This window comes from Andrena cerasifolii, chromosome 3 (genome assembly GCF_050908995.1).
Source record: "Andrena cerasifolii isolate SP2316 chromosome 3, iyAndCera1_principal, whole genome shotgun sequence".
Taxonomy (NCBI): domain Eukaryota; kingdom Metazoa; phylum Arthropoda; class Insecta; order Hymenoptera; family Andrenidae; genus Andrena; species Andrena cerasifolii.
Genome location: NC_135120.1, coordinates 10,597,242 through 10,619,250, shown reverse-complemented (window position 1 = coordinate 10,619,250; position 22,009 = coordinate 10,597,242). Strand labels below are relative to the sequence as shown.

General features: G+C 45.7%; 1 protein-coding gene across 2 annotated transcripts in view; it reads left to right on the top strand.

Annotated features, from left to right (window-relative positions):
- Fhos (Formin homology 2 domain containing) overlaps positions 1-22,009 on the top strand; it is a 170,332-nt gene that overhangs the window by 37,293 nt on the left and 111,030 nt on the right. For both annotated transcript variants that reach the window (XM_076808747.1, XM_076808748.1), the window contains exon 2: positions 20,847-20,956. In XM_076808747.1, the coding sequence (XP_076664862.1) occupies positions 20,847-20,956 (110 nt within the window). The remainder of the gene's footprint in view (positions 1-20,846; positions 20,957-22,009) is intronic.

Sequence of the window (22,009 nt, the reverse complement as noted above, 5' to 3'; positions counted from 1 at the left end):
GGAAGAATCAGGATCCAGGTGGTGTAGGACAACTGTAGAGATTGACAGAAAGCATTTGTTTTACAGAGGAATATTTATTCGGCACGGTGAGGTACATTAAGTATTCCTTTTCCTTTCATTCGCTTCTGAATTAGTCACTGATTGGAACGTGGAGCCCAGACGACTAATTTATTTTCCTTTCGACCGCACCGGACCGAATCTTCCGCAGGGAAATCGCGCGGCAATTAATTTATCGCGCCGTGTTCCAAGAATTCATCGTGTTCCACGTTTCAGTTACCCGCCCCATTGTCACGGAATGGAGTGGCTGCAACGTTCCACGCCGCATAGCTCGCTGCATACCGCAACGTATGATTCGTCGCGAATGGCCGAACCCGGGTATTATGTAAGGTTTCCCGTAATGACTCGGATAGGCACGGTTCACCTTGAACGATGCAGGCTTCCACGGAGTTTAAGGGTCAAACGCTTCTTCCGCGGGAGCACGGCTCCGATCAGCCTCCTTTACTTGCCATTCGGGGACCCTCCTCGGCGACCACAACCGCCGATCCATTTTCTTTCATTACGATCCTTTCATTAGGATCCATTTCGCGTCGTCACGGCGTCCTCTCCCTTCAGGGTGGAAGATTGCAGGGAGATTTGTTGCTGGTCGTTACTTCTCCAAGGACGCTGCATTCTGCGCTCAAGGAATCGCTTTGGGTGGCATCGTTTCGCGGATACTAAATTAGGTGTAATACCTAGTCAGGCGGCCGAAAAGTGGCGAATGTTTGTGAATTTTTTTTCGAAAAAAGGAAGTGTGTATTTTTACACAGCTTTTTGCACTCAAAAGAGCAACATTTAAAGAACATTTGGTAAATTTTTTGAAGCAAAATATTTACGTTTGTAGTAAAGTTACAAGTTACAATCGATATCCAAGAAGCATTTTTAAAAAGTTGTTTTTATGGTGAGCACTGTCATTCGGAATCAGAATAGAAGATTTCGTTACGGAGGGAATTTCCGAAATATTAATTTAAAACAAAATGTTGAATATTTAAAGTCGAAGTCCTAATTTTTTCGCGTGATTTATCACAATTAAAAATCAGTACTTCAACTTTAAATAGCCGCCATTTTGTTTTCAATTAATATTTCGGAAATTCCCTCTGTCACGAAATCTTGATTGTTTTTTGATTTTAGATAATCTGATTCCGAATGGCAGTGCTCACCGCGAAAACAACTTTTTAAAAAGGCTACTTGAGTTTAGACGGCTAAACGGTGGGCCTGAAAACAGCTGTATGTCGTGTCTGAAATCAAAAACAATAAAATCTTATAAAGTATGTCAATAACTATCGTCCAACGGGGTCGATTTTGAAAATTTTGAAAAATAAAAGAAATGGTGAGAGATCAAAGGTAAAGTTACATTTGTCTAAGAGAAAAGGCCACCTTTTTTCTTTATAAACAATAAACGGGAAATCGGAATAAAAAAAGCCCTCGTTGGACGATGTGGAATCTTATTACGATCCTGCATGGAAAATTGCAAGTGAATTGGTTGAACGTAGCACGAGTTTTTAGGCCCACCGTTTAGCCGTCTAAAATCGAGAGACTTTCGGATATGTATGCATAACTTCCGACAAACAATAGTTTTTTAACTGAAACTTTTATTTTAAGTAGTTCACAATACTATGTAAAGATAGTAAAAAAAACGGCAGATCTTCATCAAGCCGTTGACTTGTAAAAAAATCCACAAAATGTACACATTTTCCGAGGGTTAAAACGGTTATACCCCCTGAACGAACTGCACCGCGAAAGATACGGGGGCGCGGAAAAATATGTGCTTCATAACCTGGGAGGTCGAAGGCCGATTCGGGCGGTATTTTGTTTCGGCAATAACGGCAAGCAATGACAACGCGATACTAAAACTGACAATGGAACAAAGCGATGTGTACCGTAGATCAAGTCCCGATTCGATCGCGCGGTGACTAAGTAAATCGTACGTGTTAATTTATCGCGCGGATCTACATTCAGGCTTTTACACCGGCGGCCTTCGAGTATCGATGAATCGGCCACGGAAAGTATTGCTAGACAATAAACAGGTATTCGTCGGTTTATTTGCATTGAATGAGGGAACACTTGTTAAAAGCAGACGTACGATACCATCAGCGGCGATCCAACCGCGAACACTGTGTTCCGGCCGCGTTAATTATTTCGAACTTGAAACGTCGATCTATCTTTAGATACGATTAACAGCTGCGTAACAAGTAGAAAGAATTATACACGATCGCGTAACGGATTAACGAGTTCTGTTCGAGAGCCGACGCAACGCGAATAGCAAGAACGTGGTATTTACGTTCAACGGTTGCAATATTTTCAATGCAGTCTTTTGCTTCGGCTCGTAACGTCCACTTGGCAGTGTCCGTTTTACAATCGATAATCTTGCCGATGCAACAAAAACACGAATGTTTTGTCGCAAGGGAATGGTTTAACGCTGCACCAATGATATTCTTCGTGTACCGCGCAGCGTCGGTTCAAACTAATCTACTTTGCAATTCTGATAAGCTTCAATAAGCGGATAATGCCCCATCGCGAGATACAGCACAAGTGCAATTGTATTGTTCATCGATAGGAAATTCTAATTTCACTGCAAATATGGCAGTGAACGCTTCTTGGAGAGCCCTCCATGGCCGTCGGAATTACTAGATACCGTGATATTGGTTTTAGCGGTAGGCTTACATTTTGTGTCGATTCTAATCCAACGTTACGCAAATATCGCTATCGGCCCTTTAAACAGATCCTAACGAGGTAAACTATGATATTGGCAATAGGTTTGCACGAGCTGCACGCGGAACACGAGCCCAACCCGGCGCAGCCAGTTGTTATTGATATTGGACGGTCGGGTTCTCATTTAAATCAAAGTTTGCACTAGATAGCAAGTGCTCGTTGTCCATTTAGTCGAATATATTTCCCAGCGACGCGACATCGCCGAACCGCGAGCGTTTGTCCATTGCAGAGCGTGGAAATATTTCAAAAATATTCAGTTACAAACGTCCCCAAGGTTCGTTCTGCGTTTAATCTTCAACCCCCGACTGTCGATCGTAAATACACGAGCCCTTCGATCATCCGTACTCGAAAACGTCGACACCGCGTACATCACCGAGTTTCGATCATCAACGTCCCGAATCTCCGATCGACGACAATTCAAAGCTTCCCTCTCATCATCGGTATCCCCCAAAAAAAGTGTCCCTCGACGTAACTCAAACCCTCTCGGTCCCGAGCGTATTCGAGAGGGCAGAATCGAACTCGTGTGCGACGCTCGGGCTCCAAAAATTGCGTTGCCGTCCCCGATCACGATCTAGCATCGTAAAGCTGTCGAGGACAGTGCCTGGCAGGCGGAGAACAAAAGCCCGTCCCTCTCGCCCGTGCCACGAAAGCTCATGCAAATGAATAAGCCCGCGCGGGCCACGTGACGATCCGCGCGCATACGTGCATTGTACCTGAGAAAATCGGCGCGGTGATCGAGAATGAAGCGATCGAACGAACATCGGTGGTTTCACTTCGACGTCTCGTACACGACGATAACTTCCGTCTTCCACGGCTGCGATCACGCGCGATTCAATCAACTCCCAGCGAAAGCGCACGATTCTTGTTTATTAATACACGTACGGCGACGACCGAGCGTGTCTGCGTGTGCAAATCAAGGCAAAGGGGCAATTTCCGTGGCGAGAACCGCTCGCGATAAGAGAGATTGCTACCTGGCGATAAGGCAGATAAAACGCCGGTTTCGGCACATTGGGGCAATTCTGTAAGTATACGGTTCCTCTGGCAGCGTTTCTCAACCTCCGCGAAACGTTCCTTCTGTGGTTTTAACTGTTAGGCGTTGGGCATTGTACATTTGTTACGTAAATAGTAAGATGCGGTACGTTAGACTCTTATGAAAGGGATAAGTAGATACCTACATATACATAGCTGTTTAGAAAGTTCATTCAAGTAAATATGAAAGGTACGGGGAAAGACGGGGAAATGTCATTAGGCAGCGTTATTGAGAAAATTAAGTTTTAATACTTTAGTCCATCAGTAAAGAAACATCTAATTCTTTATGAATTAGATAGAAAAAAAATTCTTATCCTTCGATATGTACATTATTAACTATACTAAGCAATACATTGATTTACTTGCGTTGTTTGGTTGCAAAAAATTCCCGAAAACACCCTTACTTTTCAGACCATTATAGTGGTCTCCCTCCTTAAGCAAAGAGTGGGGATATTCCGTATTTTGTTCCAATGCGGAGTGGAAATTTCCTGTATACCAAATCTTTAACGTTATCTTACGGGGGTAGTTGAACTTTATAACTCTTTGTGATTCGACAGTTCTGTTAGTCCCAATTGCCACCTTGCCACCAACAAAATATGCTATAAATCGCAAAATCACGAAAAATGGACATCCCCGGTTCTCCCCTTACTTTTCATATTGTGATAGCATTTAGCGTACTAATTTAATTGCAAAGTATAAAAATCTACACGGTACATCCGATCGCTCGTTACCGAAAACTTCATCCGTTCCGCGACATCCACCTCTGCAAATCTCGAGAGACGTTCAAAGTGCGCGTTGCTCTTGGTTGCCTGCGACCTACGCGAAGCACTCTGGCGAGTGACTCTTGTAACGAGAAGAGGAAATGGGCTGAGGCGCGATCGCGTTTCAGGCGGGCTTGGCAGAATTCGAGTCAAGGCTGTTGCGAGCCTTTTATCGCGACGTGTGCTCGGCTCGTTCGGTACTGATTAGCCGTCCGATCTAACCTGTCTGTTTCCACGTGTTTGCCGGTTGCCGACTCCGTGTTTATCGAAAATATTCACCGTGTCGATCCGTCGATAATAGCGCGGCTATTACGATTCCCTTGTAGCTCCAGGTGACAGCGTGATTTATGGGAGTCGCGCGTTTGCGCTTTAGCTCTCGCGCAACGGACCGCGGCTGTAATTAAATCGCACTTTTCTGCCTCGTTCCCGGGAATTTCACGTACGAGTATGTAACAGCCACTCGGTCACCGTTCGCTCGGCCTGCAGCTGAACGCGCGCGCGCTCTGTTCATCGTTACGTTTCATAATGTTAATTAAAGGTAATTAACCTACGGTCCGCGGCGCCCCTGTCGATCCGTCACGTCGACGTTTCTGGCCTCTCCGGTGGAACTCGAGCCGTACGGAATCGACGATTCGGCCCCGATGCTGAGCCATTGATCGAGTCGTAGGCTGAAACGAATCCCGCCTCGGATAAGCAGATCGCACGGCACGATTTTAATCGCGCAGCGAAGCGTGTCCGTCCCACTCCGTGACCGGGGGCATTTTAAATAAGAAGGGAAATACTGAAGTTACGGCGATTCCACCGGGCAACTTTAATATTTAATCTCTTCTTCCCGGGGCATCTCGCCCGTTTTATAAACTCACGCTAATTACCTCGGCGGGGATAAATCGCGGAAAAACTTCCCCTTCCTGTATTATTCGCTGGAATTAAATTAGCATAAAATCCTCCGCGAGAAGGTTTCGTTTGTTTAATTAGCCCGAGACGACGCGGTGGAAAAATGCTTTCGCGTTGGTTAAGGTATTCCTGAATGGAATGAATGTTGACTGAACGAGCGTCGAGTGTTCTCTTCTCTAAAAACGCTAACCACAGCTCTCGTATCCTTGGTACTAGAAATACGAAATCGGAACTGAGGAAAGATGCGTTCTGTTTGAGCGAAGCGCGAAATCAAAGGAAACAGCGCGAAGCACCGCTCTGCTCGCGGGCCCGTCCGCGATTGTACCATCGCTAAACCTCTAAATCAGCCGGCTCGAAATCGAAAGAGGGGGCGCGGGTATATTAATGGTATATGAACTTTCGTTTATGGGCGATCGTGCAGCTCGTTTTCCGGCCGTCATAATGTTCTCGTCGGCGAGAATTATAAACGCGCCGCGAGCCGGAAGGAGATAGCTATCTGGTCGATAGCAACCTCCCCCGGGGCGAGAAATTAATTAAAACGTCGATTAATTTCATCGTCCGCCTTCGCGAGCTTGTTCTTTTTTTTTGCAGCTCAAAGGATTTCGCGTCTAAACCGAACGTGGAATCGTTCATTAAAGGCCCGTCCGGGCAGCTCGAGCATCGAAATTAGCGACCTTCCTGATTAATTATCCCTCGATTTTTAATTAGCCTTCAATCGGATTTAATCCACCCTTTTATTTTGCCTCGTCCCCCAGAGAAGATGATACCAACCATTTGCGAGACAGTCTTCAAATTTCTGTTGGGTTGAATTTTGAAATTCCACCGCCTGTACTGTAATACTCGATTTTAATATCTAGAAATGAAGCTGGGAGCCCTGTAAGAAGATTAATGGCTCCGCGTGAAATTGCTTTCGCAGGAGATTGAATAATTTTTATTCACTTTTTTCCCAGAAATTTCTCGCCAGGAAAATTTGAAACCGCCCGAACGGCGGAGCTGGTTGGGCGATAGTGAATTCTCGAAAACATTCGCGACAGTTAGCGTTCCCGGAAACGGAGTGCGCGCAAGGGATGCAGGGAGTTTGTTAAAAGTTTCTTCCCAAGTGAGACGCCTATTTGGCCACCCAAATTGAGCGCCAGGTGCAGAACGCCCGCTTAGTTCGGGGAATTCCCTGCTTCGCCCGCGTGCAATGTGAACCGAGTCTAAAGTGTACGAATTTGCTGATCATCAACAGCCGTCGGGCGTGAAGTTCCCTGATCGCGGTATCGATTACTGAAGACCGGCAAGGGCCAGCCTGAATTTCACGCTTTAGTTATTTACAAGCAAACCTTTATGATGCGCACGTGGTATCTACTGAATTTAAATGTGTCGATAGTCTTCGCACAAGATCCTAATTTCTTTTATAATCGATGATTTACTCAAAGTCCATTACCTCCACTGTATTGCTCCCCAAAGCAATAATCGACTCCAAAATCTGAAAATAATCTCTTCCCATTTCGGAAAGGAAGTCCGCACAATTTTGATAGTTAAATTGTTCTCTAATTAGCGACTCGGGGATCGATAAAATTGCAGAATAAAGTGCACGATGACGGTGTATCGGGCATGAAAGCTCGTCGCGATATTAGCTCCGGTTCCACCGAGCACAAAAGCGCGCCGTAATCCGCGCGCGCGTTGCTGCGCGTCCGATCGCGGCTCGTGTGTCAGGAAACATAAGACGAGTCGATCAGACTTTATAATCCCGGAGCACCGGTAGCGAGAGGTCGATTTGCAACGTCGAGAGCGGCCGATTTAACTTTCCTCCGAGCGGCACGAAGGGAAAATCCGCGCCGAGCCAGACTTTCTCGGCCAAGAAATCGTATTCACCGATGACAATGAAATGCCACCGTCCGTAAATCGTGCGTAAACGATGAACCTTTCTACTCCGGGACATTATCCACGCCGTTCTTCCCGACGCTGGGAGAAATCGCTTAACGATCACCGGCAGAAAAGTGGGAGGAAGTCAAATTTCGCGGATGTCGAAGATTAAAGGCTCCCCCAAACCAACGCGAATATCCGCTCCGCGCCGCGGATCAGACAAGGCAGCAGTATTTTTTATACGTGGTGGCTCATGGGCAGTGTTATCTGATCCGCGGCGGATCCGCTCCGAGCGGCGAAATTCGCGTTGGTTCGAAGGAGCCTTTAAGGCAACGATCCTTCTTCCCCGCGATCGTTTGCAGCGGGGGGAAAGAAAATTTATTGCGCAACTTGCAACCGAGCAATTCTCTGGCAATCAAAGCTGATGGTGGTGTTCATCGTTAATCGAATTATCGCGTTACGTGCCAGGGACGGATGGGGTTTTTGAATGGATTCGATGGAACGCAGTGGGTTCAATGGTTTTATTCAACTCCTCTGTTTAGAAATATTTTCCGATTGAAATAGGAAACTGCGTAGGAAAACTGCGTAGCTGGCATTGCTTATGCGCAAGCCGAGTACATCAATCTACTCTCTCCTCGGCCCTAACGACGCAGAGTTTCTCTGATTCGAAGAAAGTTCAATCGTCCCCGTGACAATCTTATTCATTATTTGCTGCGCTGGAAAGTTCAAGCCAGTCGATAGACACAGCCGGCATTTTGTAACGATTTTGTAACCGATCGATTGAAATGGTCGCGACGCGTTACGTCACCGCCACGCTCCATCGGTCGTCAATGGCTCATTAATTAAATCGGCTGGAATTGCTCGCGACGATCAAATTGTTACTGAACCGCGCGAAATATGTACTGCGTTACCAACTTCGCTGTGGCTCCTACATAAAGCATATGGCGTCACTCTAATTTCTATCTTATCCGCGATATCGATGAATCAAAGATAAATTGGTGAAAAATGGCGGCGGACGTTAATTCGTAATAGGCCACGGTCTGATTTCTGGGAATGTACTTACGCGATACTCGAAGCTCCCGCGCTATTGTACTTAAACTGGAATTGGAGAATAACTGGGTCGAATTGCTTCGAGTCAGAATTCAGAATTTCATACCTGACAGTTCATTCCAAATCTACAGCGGCTCCAAATTCTTCAGATACCTATACAAATATTCTCCGCGCCTCTCCGTTTATACCGCGAGGCTATTGTAGTGGAATTATTAAAATTTTATCGAATACGGCGCACTCGATCGTTAATCCACGAGGCTTTCCACGGCTGATCGATAAAAGATCCAGCGGCCCAGGGAACGGGATGATCGATTTAATTCGTGGAAACCGCCGAAGGTCCTTGAACTGGCCACTAGTGTCCCCGAAGAGGCGATCGATCCTCAAGGACACGGCCGGCCGAAAAACTTGTCGTTTGGGCCGGTGAGCCCGTTGCGGGTATACAAACGTCTCACGTTCTGGCAGCAGCGTTAAAAAGCCGCGCGCTAAAAGCGGTCCACCTGGAACTATCTCCTCTGGACCACCTTCGTTTTCGGTTGTGGACCAGGTTCTATCCTTCTCCAATCGATTGCTCAGGTGTAAGCCTGTTCGCTCAATCGCTGTTCCTTCTTTCGGCTTTCGTCGCTGTTCCCGTCCTGGAGCTAGAAGCGGACAGGTGAGAGAGACGGCTCGAAGGTACGAAACAGAGTATGAGGGAAAAGATAGATAGAGAGAGAGAGAAGGTGGGTGAAGAGGAACTCTCGAGATGAGATGTCATGCCTCTCGAGCCTGTGTTCTTTATCGCGCAAGAACCTGTGAAGTGGGAACAAAGGGATCTTCCCGGTGGTAAGAATCCTCTCCACGGTCGAAATACTCGAGCCGAGAGAAAGGCAAAAGGGTGGCGAGTGGCCGGCCGTACGTTTCTATATAGGATATTATTCCTATTGCTCTCTCCGTTCCGCCTTCTTCTCCACGCTACAACCCCATCTCCATTCGCTACACCCTCCGTTTGTCGTCGCCTGACGCTGTCCTCTCGTATCAGCATCCCTGCTTGCCAGCAAACTATAACACTTGTCAAATATTTACGAACGGTTTACAGCCCTCGAATTTTGCTTATGGTTAATTCAGGGGGTGCTAGATTTTTCGCTCTTCGAAGCGTTCGACGCGGTTCGCCGAGCGGGAGCTCGTTGCCCCCGCAGCGGATTAATGGTACCTATGTAATTCGCGATGCGTTCGATTTTATTACGTTAGTGGAATCTTGTTAGCTGTATGTTGGGTTATGTAACTTGTTTCGAAATTAATTTTAAACTGAACTTTAAGCTGTGAGCCTGCTTTGGTAGTGACTTCAAGCGCTTCGTCCTGCGCAAGTAGTATCGTATTCGATAACATTCGATTATTATCGTTCCTACTGAGATCGTTCGCACCCTGCGTAAAGGGGTGCTGACGAGTTTGGAATTATTTTCGCGGAACCAGTCTTAGAGCAGCAGCGATTTCTCCCTCGTTCCCTGCTCCCGTTTCTCTGCCGTTCCTCTTTCGAGCAGCACCTGCAGGAAGAGCGACTCCTCGAGAGGCAGGAGCATGCACCGGCTTGCATAAACACCGCTCGATTTTTGCGCCGCGAAGAGACGAAGAATGCCCTGCTCGCTTTTGACTTCAATGGAACCTGTTTACCGCATGAATGATTGAACGGTGCCGAGAAACTCGATTCGCGTCGCATTGTCGATTACACTGACATCGTTAGCCGGTTATGTCGTGCCGTTTTTTTTTTCCTTAGTACATCTCCGGGGAAAGATAAAATTAGACGACCGTGTGCTCGTCTTCGTGAAAAAGAATCGATCTTTACGCAATCAGAGGACCAATATCGACGAAACGAATTAATGCACACATATTTGTTTCGGTAAGCTTTCCGAGTCGGAGTATTAGACACACATCAAGCGTGATCGAACCCCAAACCTTTCATCTTCCAAGCGGCAATATTCTTAAAAATTAATTCAATCTACCTAGGGTGACCGTACCTAATATCGCCTAGCAAAACTTAAATCGGTGTGAATTGGATAATAATTGATATTTTTGCATGCAATTCGTTTCAAAGTAAAGAGAAATTATTCATCTTTCATGTAGTATAAGTTAGAATCGTTGAAAACTATAAATTTTTAATGAGGAATTAAAAAACGTAAGACGTACAAAAAAATTCGGTCCTGAAAAAAGTGTACCTAATAACGCCTACTCAAGAAATATTCATTAATTCATGTATATATGAGTTTTTAAAGTCATTTTCACACGTGCTTTTATTATTTCTTGCTCTATAAATGTTTTTTTATCCATCTTTGATTTTATTTTTATTACAAAAATATAGAAATAGGATTTTTAAAATATTTCATTCTTTACGTTCGGATGTACATTGGACAAATAAAGTTTATGTCGGCTGCTCCGCACATTTCATGACCCCACCTGTAACCAGCATTGCATCTACCCCATTGTTCTCCGGTAGGCGGTATTAAGAACGCATACTGCTAAAAGAAAAACGCTATTTTCATTGCGAAAATTATTTGAATCGATTTCATTCCTTAAGTACATCATTAATTATGTATTTATAGTAGATATTCTTGCAGTCACAGAATTATTAGACTTACCTTCTCCGAATGTGATGTGAAATTGTGGAAATCCAATAAATTTTTGCACTATTAAGATTCTCTAAAATACTTCCCTTTCTGTAATTGCTGATCATATGACGCTGCAATTACAGAATGTCTTCCGACATAGGTTTAGGTACTAATTCACTGCATAACCGATAAATTGTAGTGCTTACTTTACGAGACATACCGCTGGGCGATATTAGGGACACGGGCGATATTAGGTAGGGTCACCCTACCTTATTTCAAACCGCCGAGTGTGTTTCTCGCCGCTGGCGGCGCATGAAAAGCGATGAATTTTAATTCGCGCCCGGGCGTAATTCGATCACAACACGTCGATAAAGCATCGAAGCTCCGTCGAACACGCTTGAATATTTCATGCCCACACACGGGCAGCGGCAGATAAACAGATTTAAAAATGCAGCCGTCGAAACGGGGCTAATTCGTGCGGTTTAGCGGTCGCGTCGCCTCCCGGCATCTCGTTTAATTCATCGAAAAACGATTGCCACGACACGCCATCAATTCTCATTCCCGCTCGTGTCATTTAGCCCGCGTATAAAGGACACGTCTCCCGTTCGTTCACGCTGCAGCGACCTCGAAATGAATATCCGCATCGCCGGAAACATCCGTCGCGGTAAACAACGGTCGGAATTATGGCGGCGCAAAACCGTGGAGATGCGCATCGAGGCACGGCCGCGAAAATTTCGTTGGCGTTTTCACTCGTTTCGGCCGGGTTGGTCAGCGCAGGGTGGGCTGGCCCCGTCGCGGTTTCCCGGCGGAGGAGCCCGCGCCACGGAAACAGAACTGCCGCTAGCTGTTTCCGTAGTTTTCATTATCTCGCGCACACATAATAACCCGCGCAGCTTTTACAGGAGTTTACACGGCACGCGATCGTGTGCAGGGCTAAGTTAGCGCCGAGCCATTACCACCCCAGATCCTTCCATGGATCTAATGGGAATGCTCGTCCTTTCGTTTCGCCCGCTGGGGCCACGCGCGCCACCCACCTTTTTCTTTCCCTCCGACCAACTGGACTAATTTATCGCGCGATTAAGCGAGTTCCTTGGCAATCCTTTTTTCACCCCGCGCACCTTTCACGTGAACTCGCCGGAGGAGGAACTTTGGCCAGAGTTGGCGGAGTTCTTGACACGCTTTCGGGTCGTTTTTAAAGCCTCCGGGATACACGTATACGCGGCGATAATTACTGGAGTTTCGGGGTTACTTGTGGGAGCTGATGGACCGTATAATGGGTGATTTTGACCTTGGGGTTCTCTTTTAGTGAAAATTAAAATTATGAGCCGTTCTGGGGTGACAAAGCTAGTGGCTCTTCTTTAGATAGTATAGGTGGTATAGAAATAAACAAGTTGTTTATGTTAAGTGGTTAACGCATTTCTGTGAAGGGGGCAGGACGAGGAAATATTTTGAAAGAGAGACAGGAGCGTGATTCTTTGTGAAGCCAGGGGACTGTAATAAAGAGATTTTATTTCTAGGTGGCCCAAGTGAGTAGATGAGTCGATGGTTTGATTGCGGCACTGGTTTTATGGCGACAGCGTCGAATGACATTTCTTTCCTCGTAAATGGAAGAATCGAGAGGGCTCGGCGCTTTGACGGCTGCGTTTGTCCGATCTCGGCGCAAAAATCGAGAACCGCCTTGTCTATAATGATCTCTAATAACGGACAGGAAGCTATGGTCAATTGTAGTTATTGTCGGATTCTTAGAAGGTGGTTGAACACCTTGTCTTTGGTATTGTGCAGTTGGTACACACCTACAATTCTATTTGCGCCTCAAAGGGAAGGGACGCAATTGTCTCTTGAATGCTTGCTGTGCGATCAAAAGGCATCGAGGTGTCTAATTAATTAGCAATGAAGGGGTGGAGGGGGGATGGAAATATTATAATATTTGGTACAGAAGGTGTGGAGGCATAATAATACAGTCTATCCTTCACGAAGTGTTATCGACGTCCGTATTTCAGAAAGTGCCATTTTTCTGTTACCTTCAATACTTTGATAGCCTCCATGCACGTGTGATTCGTGGAAATGGAGTACGGTGTATGAAAATCTAATTCACAACGATATCCCATGCCGATGATTTCTTTTCAGCTTCGTTTCTACCTCTTCGTATGCTTTTGTGCACTTGAGAGTCGCGGAATATATATTCAAGAGACTCAGTGTCGTCATTGTTAGGCGGTTACTTTCTCTTTTGTGATCTTGCAACAGCGGTAAGATGTCTTCCTTTAGCGTTCATCGCGGAAGAAAGGAAACGTTCGTGTGTGCCCACGTGACGCCCACGTAGCCATTTCAGCGTGTTAAGTATGAATGCTCGCGGATCGTTCTAGGAATCATCAATTCAAATCAATTCTCATTTCTTTCTCGCGTGCAAAACATGATTAATTGCTAGCCTCTCTTTTTGAAGCTACGTTCAAGCAATACAGTTCGTCCTGCGACCAATTTTTTTACAATACCGTTCACAGACTGATGTCAGTCAGCTTGTTAAAATTTAATAATTACACTCGCACAAAACACTTACGTGTGCACAGACATTCTATCGAGTGACATTTACTCGCGTCTGATCCAGTCGAAACTCCGCAATGTTCGGTGTAAAAAGCCGAAATTTTGGTCGACTGAACCGCCATATATTATTTACGAGACATGCACTACCAAGTTTCCGAAGTAGTTAAAATTCAATTACCGTTCACCTCAAATTCAGTCATCCGCTTCCGAACGATGTAACGCTCCCTAGGAACGGAAGTTACTTCTCCCGTAACCGAATCGTAGCATGGACTAATTGCTGACAAAATCCGTAGCGAGTTGTCGTCGGAAGGACGTCACGAGACAATGCCAGCGGGAAATCGATATTCCCGTATTTCCATGTATAATTGCTCTGCATCGAGTTAACTTCGTCTTACGCAAATCCCCGTGCGGGGTTTACACTGCAGGTGGACCCGAACGTCACTCAATAATTAAGTTGCGTTGCGGGCCTGTTTAATGAACGGGCATACTTCTGCCCGATGCAACGATGCAAATGGCATCGCTTACAAGTATACAATTTTATCGATATTCGACGCGCATTGTGGGTAGAATAAATACAGTAACGTATCTACTTACGTGAAACACACTCGGCTACTACTTAATGCTTGTCTTAAGTGCATTGCGCCACTTATAGGGCCACAATAACGAGCAAGACATTTCGGTGCTTAATCTTCGAGGCTATCAATGACAGTTCTAGAATCTCTCCATTAAAATGAGTTCGCTACCGTTCCTTCTATCGGCAGTTCCCAAGTTATCAACTTCAACTCCATGCTTAAAGGTATTACCTACTATCCGATTATCAGGATAAAACTGACAAGGGGAGGACACCATGTGGTAGACATCGATTTTGATGAGCCTTGGCACGATGGATCTATGTCGAAAATAAGTAAATAGGTGTCTGAGCGTTTCTGCCAATAACAGAGATATTTACATGTAAATTATTAAAAAATTCATAGTGGCCGTGGGGTTTTAGTGGGTAAAAATTCGACAACTACCCTGGCACCCGCGGGGAATTCACTTCTGGAGGTGTCCGGGTGCCTTTTGATGATACCTTCGCGTTAAAAAAAAAATTTTATAAATTCTTTTTTTTAACTTGTTGTAATCTTCAAAAGGCACCCCGACTCCTCCAGAGGGGAATTCCCGCGGGCGCCAGGGTAGTTGTGGGATTTTTACCCACTAAAACCCCACGGCCACTATGAAATTTTTAATAATTTACATGTAAATATCTCTATTATTAAAACCCATTGGCAGAAACGCTCGGACACCTATTTACTTATTTTCGACATAGATCCATCGTGCCAAGGCTCATCTAAATCAATGTCTACCACATGGTGTCCTCCCCTTGTGAGTTGCTACTTTTTGACCCGTCGGGTACCCGAACATTACCCGGGATAACTTTAAGTAATTGAATATAGTATTGTCTGTGATTGTCTGTGCTATAGTCTGATGTTGGCCGAAAATGATCGAACAATACCACATTTAATGGCTTGAATGAAGTTATTCCTGGTAGCTGGGTACCCGACGGATCAAATAATCATAGCTCTAGATAAAAGTGGTGTTATTCGATCTCTCTTGACTAAATAGAATTTTCTAATGGTGCATAGTATACTCTAATACTCATTCCTGATTAAACAGCGGCTACTCCCAGGCTTTGCAAGCCTATTCCCAATACCTGGGCCGATGCTATCTGGTTTCTGTCGATCTCACTGGCAGGAATTATATCCTTCCCGTGAATGGCGTCCCCGTGACGCGTTATTCCGTCGCGTGCACGGTCTCGTAGCAGGTGACTGTGAACAAAAAGGAGAGGTAGTCGTGAAAGTTTCGCACAGTCGAGCAGAACGACATGTCTGGGGCTATCGTTTGGTGTCTTGGTTAATTGTCTCGAGGAACCTTCCTGGCTTTCGTTTATCTCGTCCCCCGAGAGTGGCATCGTTTTCGAATTCTACAAAGCGCAGGATTGTTGCTTTTTGCGAGCGAGATTAGAGGGTGATTTTTCAGGGAAACATTAATAGAAAATGTAGGATAAAGTAGTATTTATTTCCTGCATTCACTGGCATTCAATGCATTCCAATTTAACAACGTCTCTATTACCGTCTCGCGTTTCTTGCGCGAAAGGGGTTGCTCATGGAAGCCCGAAGTGGCGTGGCGAATGTTTGCCGGCCGTTGAAACGGCTTTCGACAAACAATGTGGTCCCTTAGGGATGTGAAGCATCGACCGGCTCAGTGCAAACGTTAGCCTGGGAATATCGTGGAAGCACTCGAGAAAAGGGTATCCTTGGTCAACAAGCTGCATCCTCCACGTTTAACGACTGCAATAGCCGATGTTCGTCAACAAGTGTCGCTTGATCGTTGCCTGGATGTCCTGATTTCACTCTTCTCTAATATTATATATAACCCAAACGAGGTGTATAAAAGTTCCGATACTTCTGACGAGCAGTGCACATGCACCTTCTCCCTCTGTTTGACCAACAGCGCAGTTTCCGCTCCATTCTCATTCTACGCGCGAATCTCCGCGCAAATATGATTTCGCGCTACTTGGCTTTTGTATTCTTGCGCAAGCCCCGATTAAGTAACCAGCAAAGAGGTGAACGCCATTGTTGACCGCGTCCCCGACGCGCGGCGCGGCGGTTTCAAGCGCGCGCACAGCGTGAACGCGCGTTCTCTTCCGGTTGACCAATTTCGTCATGGCCCTGAAGGCCAGAGATCGTTCACGGAGCAGCCCCGACACGTGGATTACGTAAGGCAGTCGCTTTCCACCGAATGCAGGACGCCTAGAAACCAGAGAAATGCAGCGGGCAGCTGAGCACGCGCCTGCATTATAACCGTCGCTCGCTTCGCCGGCGACGGACTATTTTGAAGCTGTGATTTTTAGAAATATGGGTCAGCCGCCCTCTCTCCTCTCCGCCTGCCGCGACGTTCTTGTCGCGTACACGAGAAACACGGATGCGTACGCACTGTTCTCTTCCCTGCGCGCTTCTTCTTGTTTTATTCTGCGTCACCTCTTCTTCGCCCCACGGTTGTCGCTTCGATTTCGTCCTATTTTCGTTCTCCTCGTTCCTTTGCCTCCCCCTTCACACGATTCCAGGCGTCGTCCACGCGCTAGCTTCCCCGTTTTGTCCCGACTCTGTTGTCCCGCGAGCACGTACCAAATAATTTAGGCGCCAGTTTTGCCACCTCCTACGACTCCGGCCAAGTTGAACCGCGCTCCCGTTCGAATCCGAGAGATTGAAAGTTGGCCGGGGAGTTGCAGTAGTTCGCGGAGTACACAAGGATTGGAAAGGCTCCGGAGTTGCGAGTTCTAAACGGTACAGAAGTTCGACTAGCCGCGAAGCTCTTCGGGTGCATTGATCGCAGGGAATTTGAATGTTTCGCGGGTACGCGCCTCCGAGCGATACGATGCGACCGTGCACTTAATCGAGGGCTTGATAGCGTTTAAGAAAAAGGGGAGTCACGCTCCCAGGCAGTCGCAATGAGACCGCGGCTACGGCGGGGTTTGGCTCCACTATTTATCTTCCTTGTCTGCTTGTTTTCGGTTTATCCGCTATTACTTTCTCGTCCGCGTCCTCCCACGCCGGCACATCTGCTCCTGTTCCCCCAGGTTCGCTGTAATATCTTTCGGTTCCTATCCCGTGGCGTTATTTCTCCTCGGCTGGCAGCATGCCGTGGTAACCGTGGCGGATCTTAATCTCGTGAAGCGACGACATCTTGGAAAAAAGGAGCTCCGGTGGCTGAAAAAAGGCTTCATTTCCGTCGAGATTATTTACCCTTCCGGGATTTATTGGCAAACGATTTGGTGGCCGTAGGTGTAGTTTGAGGAAACGAGGTTCGAATGATCCCTCGACGTGAATGTATCTACATCGACGGCTTTAAATTACAACACAATATCGAAACTTCGATAGCGGAAATGTTTAGAAAACTGTTAATCGAAAAGTAACGTGTGCACGGGTCTATGGTCTGTCACGAAATGCTGTGAGGACCGTTTGGTCCCATGTCACGTGATATCAACTCATTTGCAGCTCTCATGAGATTGATGTTCCGTTTTACCCTACTCTAAGAAGATGGGGATACTCTTTTATCATTAACTTATCGCCAAGTGGACACTGTGTACTTTCTCTAACTTTACTTCGCAAGATTTCAATGATTGCTACAAAATATCTAATATTCTCGTGTGGATCTACTCGATTCGTAGTTCATCATTTAGGGAAGAAGAGAGAAAGAGTTCAACGCGTATTTGCGGCAGAGAAGTCCATCGTACTACACAGTCGACGCGGAAAGTGGAAATTACGAGCACTGTGGTGGCCAAGCGTTAATAAAGTTATTTTTATGCCCATTGCCAGTGATATTATTTTTGAAGTAATTAAATTACTTTCGCGACCCACGGCGCTCGCTTTCGTTCTATTTCCGTGGCGCTGCGGTGACGCAACGGTAGGCTTAATGTTGTATATCTAGCGCGGACCACCTGATTCCGGATCAAGAGATTATCATCTTGCATACACGGAAACCGCCTCCTATGTGGACCAAATGATCCGCAGATAAATTTAGCAGATTAGCCACATTAGCCCAGATTGTTGACCCGTAAGACGCCCATTCGTACGTTGAACTCATTCTTCGGGTGCCGCGGAGATCCTCTGCGAGGATAGATGTTAGATCCAGACTTTCAACGAATGCTTCGAAGCGAAATGGTCACACAGTGAACTCGCCGTCATAAAATACACTTCCCTATGCGAATGTTGAGCATAAACCGTAATTAATTGCAAAAGCTCGGGCCGTTCTCGTTGGGACTTGATGGCACATTACAACGCCACTTAAAGGAACATGAGTCTACCTGAAGTAATAAGCCGATAATGAGAGTCTAGAGCGAACAGGCACGTACATCAGGAGCAAATTCATTCGCGCGTGTCATTTTCTTCTTGCTCACTGCTCCGCCTCGCGATACAAAAATCTGGAGCAGAATGGAAGATCGCTGTACCGTCAGTTGCAGGATCGCTTCAATACCGTTTAATTAAAAGCGACAATCAAAGGGTTCATCCGTCGCTGCCGGTAACAAAGGATATTGCTTCGCTGCAGAACTTGCAAGCAATCGAAGATGCTGCTTGGAGTTTTCCAAGGAACTTGTTCAAGTTTCTCTCTTACATTGAATAATGCGTCATCACGTCGGAGTCCCGAATTTGCATTTTCCCGGAAACTGGCATTGGTTCCTCCGTCTACTCTAACCAGGCCCCAAGATGCGTCGAGAATGCTCAGGTAAATTGAAAAATAAAGTGGCGCCAAGCGCGACAGTTTGCACAACGCTTGAAACACCTCCTTGGCGATATTCGCTGGCGAAGGTAGGGATTGAGAGGGTAAAATCAGGAAGCGTTTAAGTCCTCGAGCAATAAACACGACGCCAAGGAGTTTCCCGCTACCGCGACGGAGTTTCCGTCATGCCAGATCCGTCTAGCTCGCAAAGTGGCAGGAGTTTAAAATTAGGTGACGAGTGCGGTGGCTTTGCGTCGTTCTCGCTTCTAGATTGCCACCACGCGAAGACCTCTTTGCTCGAGGCTGGTTTCGCGTTCCGGGATGATCGTTTCGCAACGACAGCACCGACTGCGGGCGAACCAGCTAACGCCTAACTGGCAATAATTTCAATGGTACACGTGTATGCAGACGATGATAATCAGGCGCCAGAACGCGTACCGAGCTTCCAGTTTCTCGAGTAAATGACTAGGAAATAGAAACATCATTGAGGATTTACGGAGCTCACTTGGTTTAGATCGCAGGGAACGCATCGTCACGCAATTCACGCACCACTTTATAGCATTTTACTTATCATCAGTCACTAATTAAGAAGATCGCTTAAGACGAGCACTTCGTGTCGTCACTAAGTTATGGGTAATTATGTGGGATGCAAATTCTCCGTACATGAAGAATTCGAGAACAGTTAAAATATTGGAAATTTTTCTAGAAGCAAGTGAGAATAGGAAAGGCAAGAAAATAGGTGGATTTATTGGTAGAGTGAATCCTATGAAACATTTCAATCCTCAATCTGTTATTATCGTAGTAAACCGATGCCTCGAGCCTAAACCCCCAACTAACACAGTACCTACTCCGAGCTTATCTATTTACCCCGAATGCTTTGTACCTGAATTTCAAGGTAAACACTGATACTGCCACTAAAGGTCGAACGCGTTAACAAGCGTTGGTATTATTTTGGTAGTGATAGCGAAAGGACAAGTGGTGAAGAATATTTCGTACGGTTTATCAGAACAAAAGTGAACGTTTGTGTAATAAGGTGAATGTCCCAATTTCTGCTCATTTAAGAGGTTACTCGTCATAAAGAAGATGTAACAAATTTGTTTGTGATGAAAATTTGCAGAGTAATTGATTAATTCTTTAATAATAAATCGACCAATTCAAAAACTATTTAAGAAAGATATTTCAAGATGTTTAACTATTAGTAATTTGTAATTAAATATATAATGCTATTGCCCCAAGCTCGTGCAACACTCGCGTAAATGTTTAAATAATTTAGAATTATTTTATTGCAACTATAGTACAAACGTAACGCATATAATAATAAGAAAAATACGAAATGATCAGAAATGGGGACATGAGCAGAAATTGGGACATTCACCTTATGACTGATACGATAGTGAAGTGCAATACAGTTTCATTGGAATCCTTGAAATTGCAAAAGGGTAAAGGGCTTCTCGATCCTTTTTTGGGATAGAATAGTAATGGACTACCACCTTAAACATGACGTGTATAATGTTATTGATGGATACAATATTCTTCTCATTTTTCTTACTCATCTATTTCACCTCTGGCATTTATTCTACAAACCGAAAAGTGTCCCAATTTTTATTTCATAAGGAATTGGGGTGGTATATGAAATGAATTGGTCTTTTTCACCACACTCCTTTCAACGTACGCGAAATGTTGATGCTCGTTCGTTAATAATGCTAACTTGATAATCGTCGCGACGCGATGCTTCAAAAGGCAAGTTCAGGAGTGAGAGTCCGCGCCGGCTTCGGAGGGCTATTTATACAGCCCTCGCAATGGATAAAGTCCCTCAAGCGCCGCCGAAAACGCGCGGGAAAAGTAGGCGCGAAAATGCGTGGATAGAGGAAAGTATCCACTTCCGCACGCAGAAAAATACTGACCTGGGCGAGTCTGGCTTCCAAATGGGTAACTCGGGCTATAACCCGACTCACCCAGGCCCTCGGGGGAAAACCTGAGAGTAGGTACCTACGTCTAAATGGAAAGTTCTTTCTTCATCACGGAGGCGAGCTAGCCACGAAGGCGCTACAGACTCATCGCGTCTGAAACACGCCTACTTGTAGCTTACTTTACATTTCACAAATTTTTAACCAAATATGTTTCACTGTTCGTGTTGCAGCTCGACGACACCGCGCTCCAGCTGTACAAGGATGGCGATTACGGCGCCTACCTGGATCTCGAGGCCTCAATCAGCGAGCAACAAGAAGAATTCGAGGGCTTCCAGACAAAGTGAGTCCCTGCGCAGCACCTAATATCGTGAATAAAAGTCGTCACCGTTCGAGAATCCTCCGCTTGATTCTGCGGCGTTAAAGTAGCCAGTTTCGGATGCGATTTCTTGGAAATTACGAGTGTCGTTGAAATCTCATGGGGGGAAATGGTACAGCAGGAGCTTGTTTCGTCGTTTTGCCAAATTGAATATCCGGTATTTACGACCGAACGACGCTCGTGCTTTCGATATTCGTACGACAAACCAGGCACGGCAGATTCATAGCGCGTAATTAAGCGCGCTCCATCAGAGAGTATATATTTTGTTTGTCTTGGAAGTTGGAGGTTGGTCCTTCGTATCTTTGATCCCTTGGGATTCGATGTGCTTCACCTGTTCCGCGTTGGGACAACTGAATTATACAGGGAACTGTTCTTAAGATATATGGGCAAACTTTGGACGCGAACTTTGAGGATGAAAAGGTATCCTGTAAACGTAGGTGGAGTTGGAGTCCTATGAAGTTTCGCATCAAGTTCAGCAAATTTTCTCGTTATTTACCGTCGGCAATTAAAGGGTCGCGTGTGCGTCGATTATTTGAGAATAGAGTGATTTTTGGACTCGTTCACTTGGGGATATTTTACAGAGTCTAGTCTGTCGATGTTTGTTCGACAAAATTCGAAAGAGTGCCTGCATATGTAGGTACGCTGTTTTAAAGAAGATCTCGATATGTATTTTGCGGGCAATATCTTCAACTAGCGATTCAGCTAGATTTCAAGTATTATAAAGGCGTTCATTCTAACGCGAATTTAGCTCCACCCCTTGCCCCCAATAACAGTGCCTTACATATCTGAAATACCCTCTTCGAAATCTCTCTAGAATCTCATAGGAAATAGAAATCTAGAATTCAATTCACAAAGCGTTTCACCACGTAACGCCCGATAGATAAGAAGCCGATTCTTTCTGCAAAACAGTGGCGCGTTAAAGCTGCATCCGCGTATCGGATTCGCATTAAGACCAGGCCGCGCTCGTCGATTTCAACGCGAGCGGAGTTTCAGAGGCTGGGCGAGTAGCGAGGCATT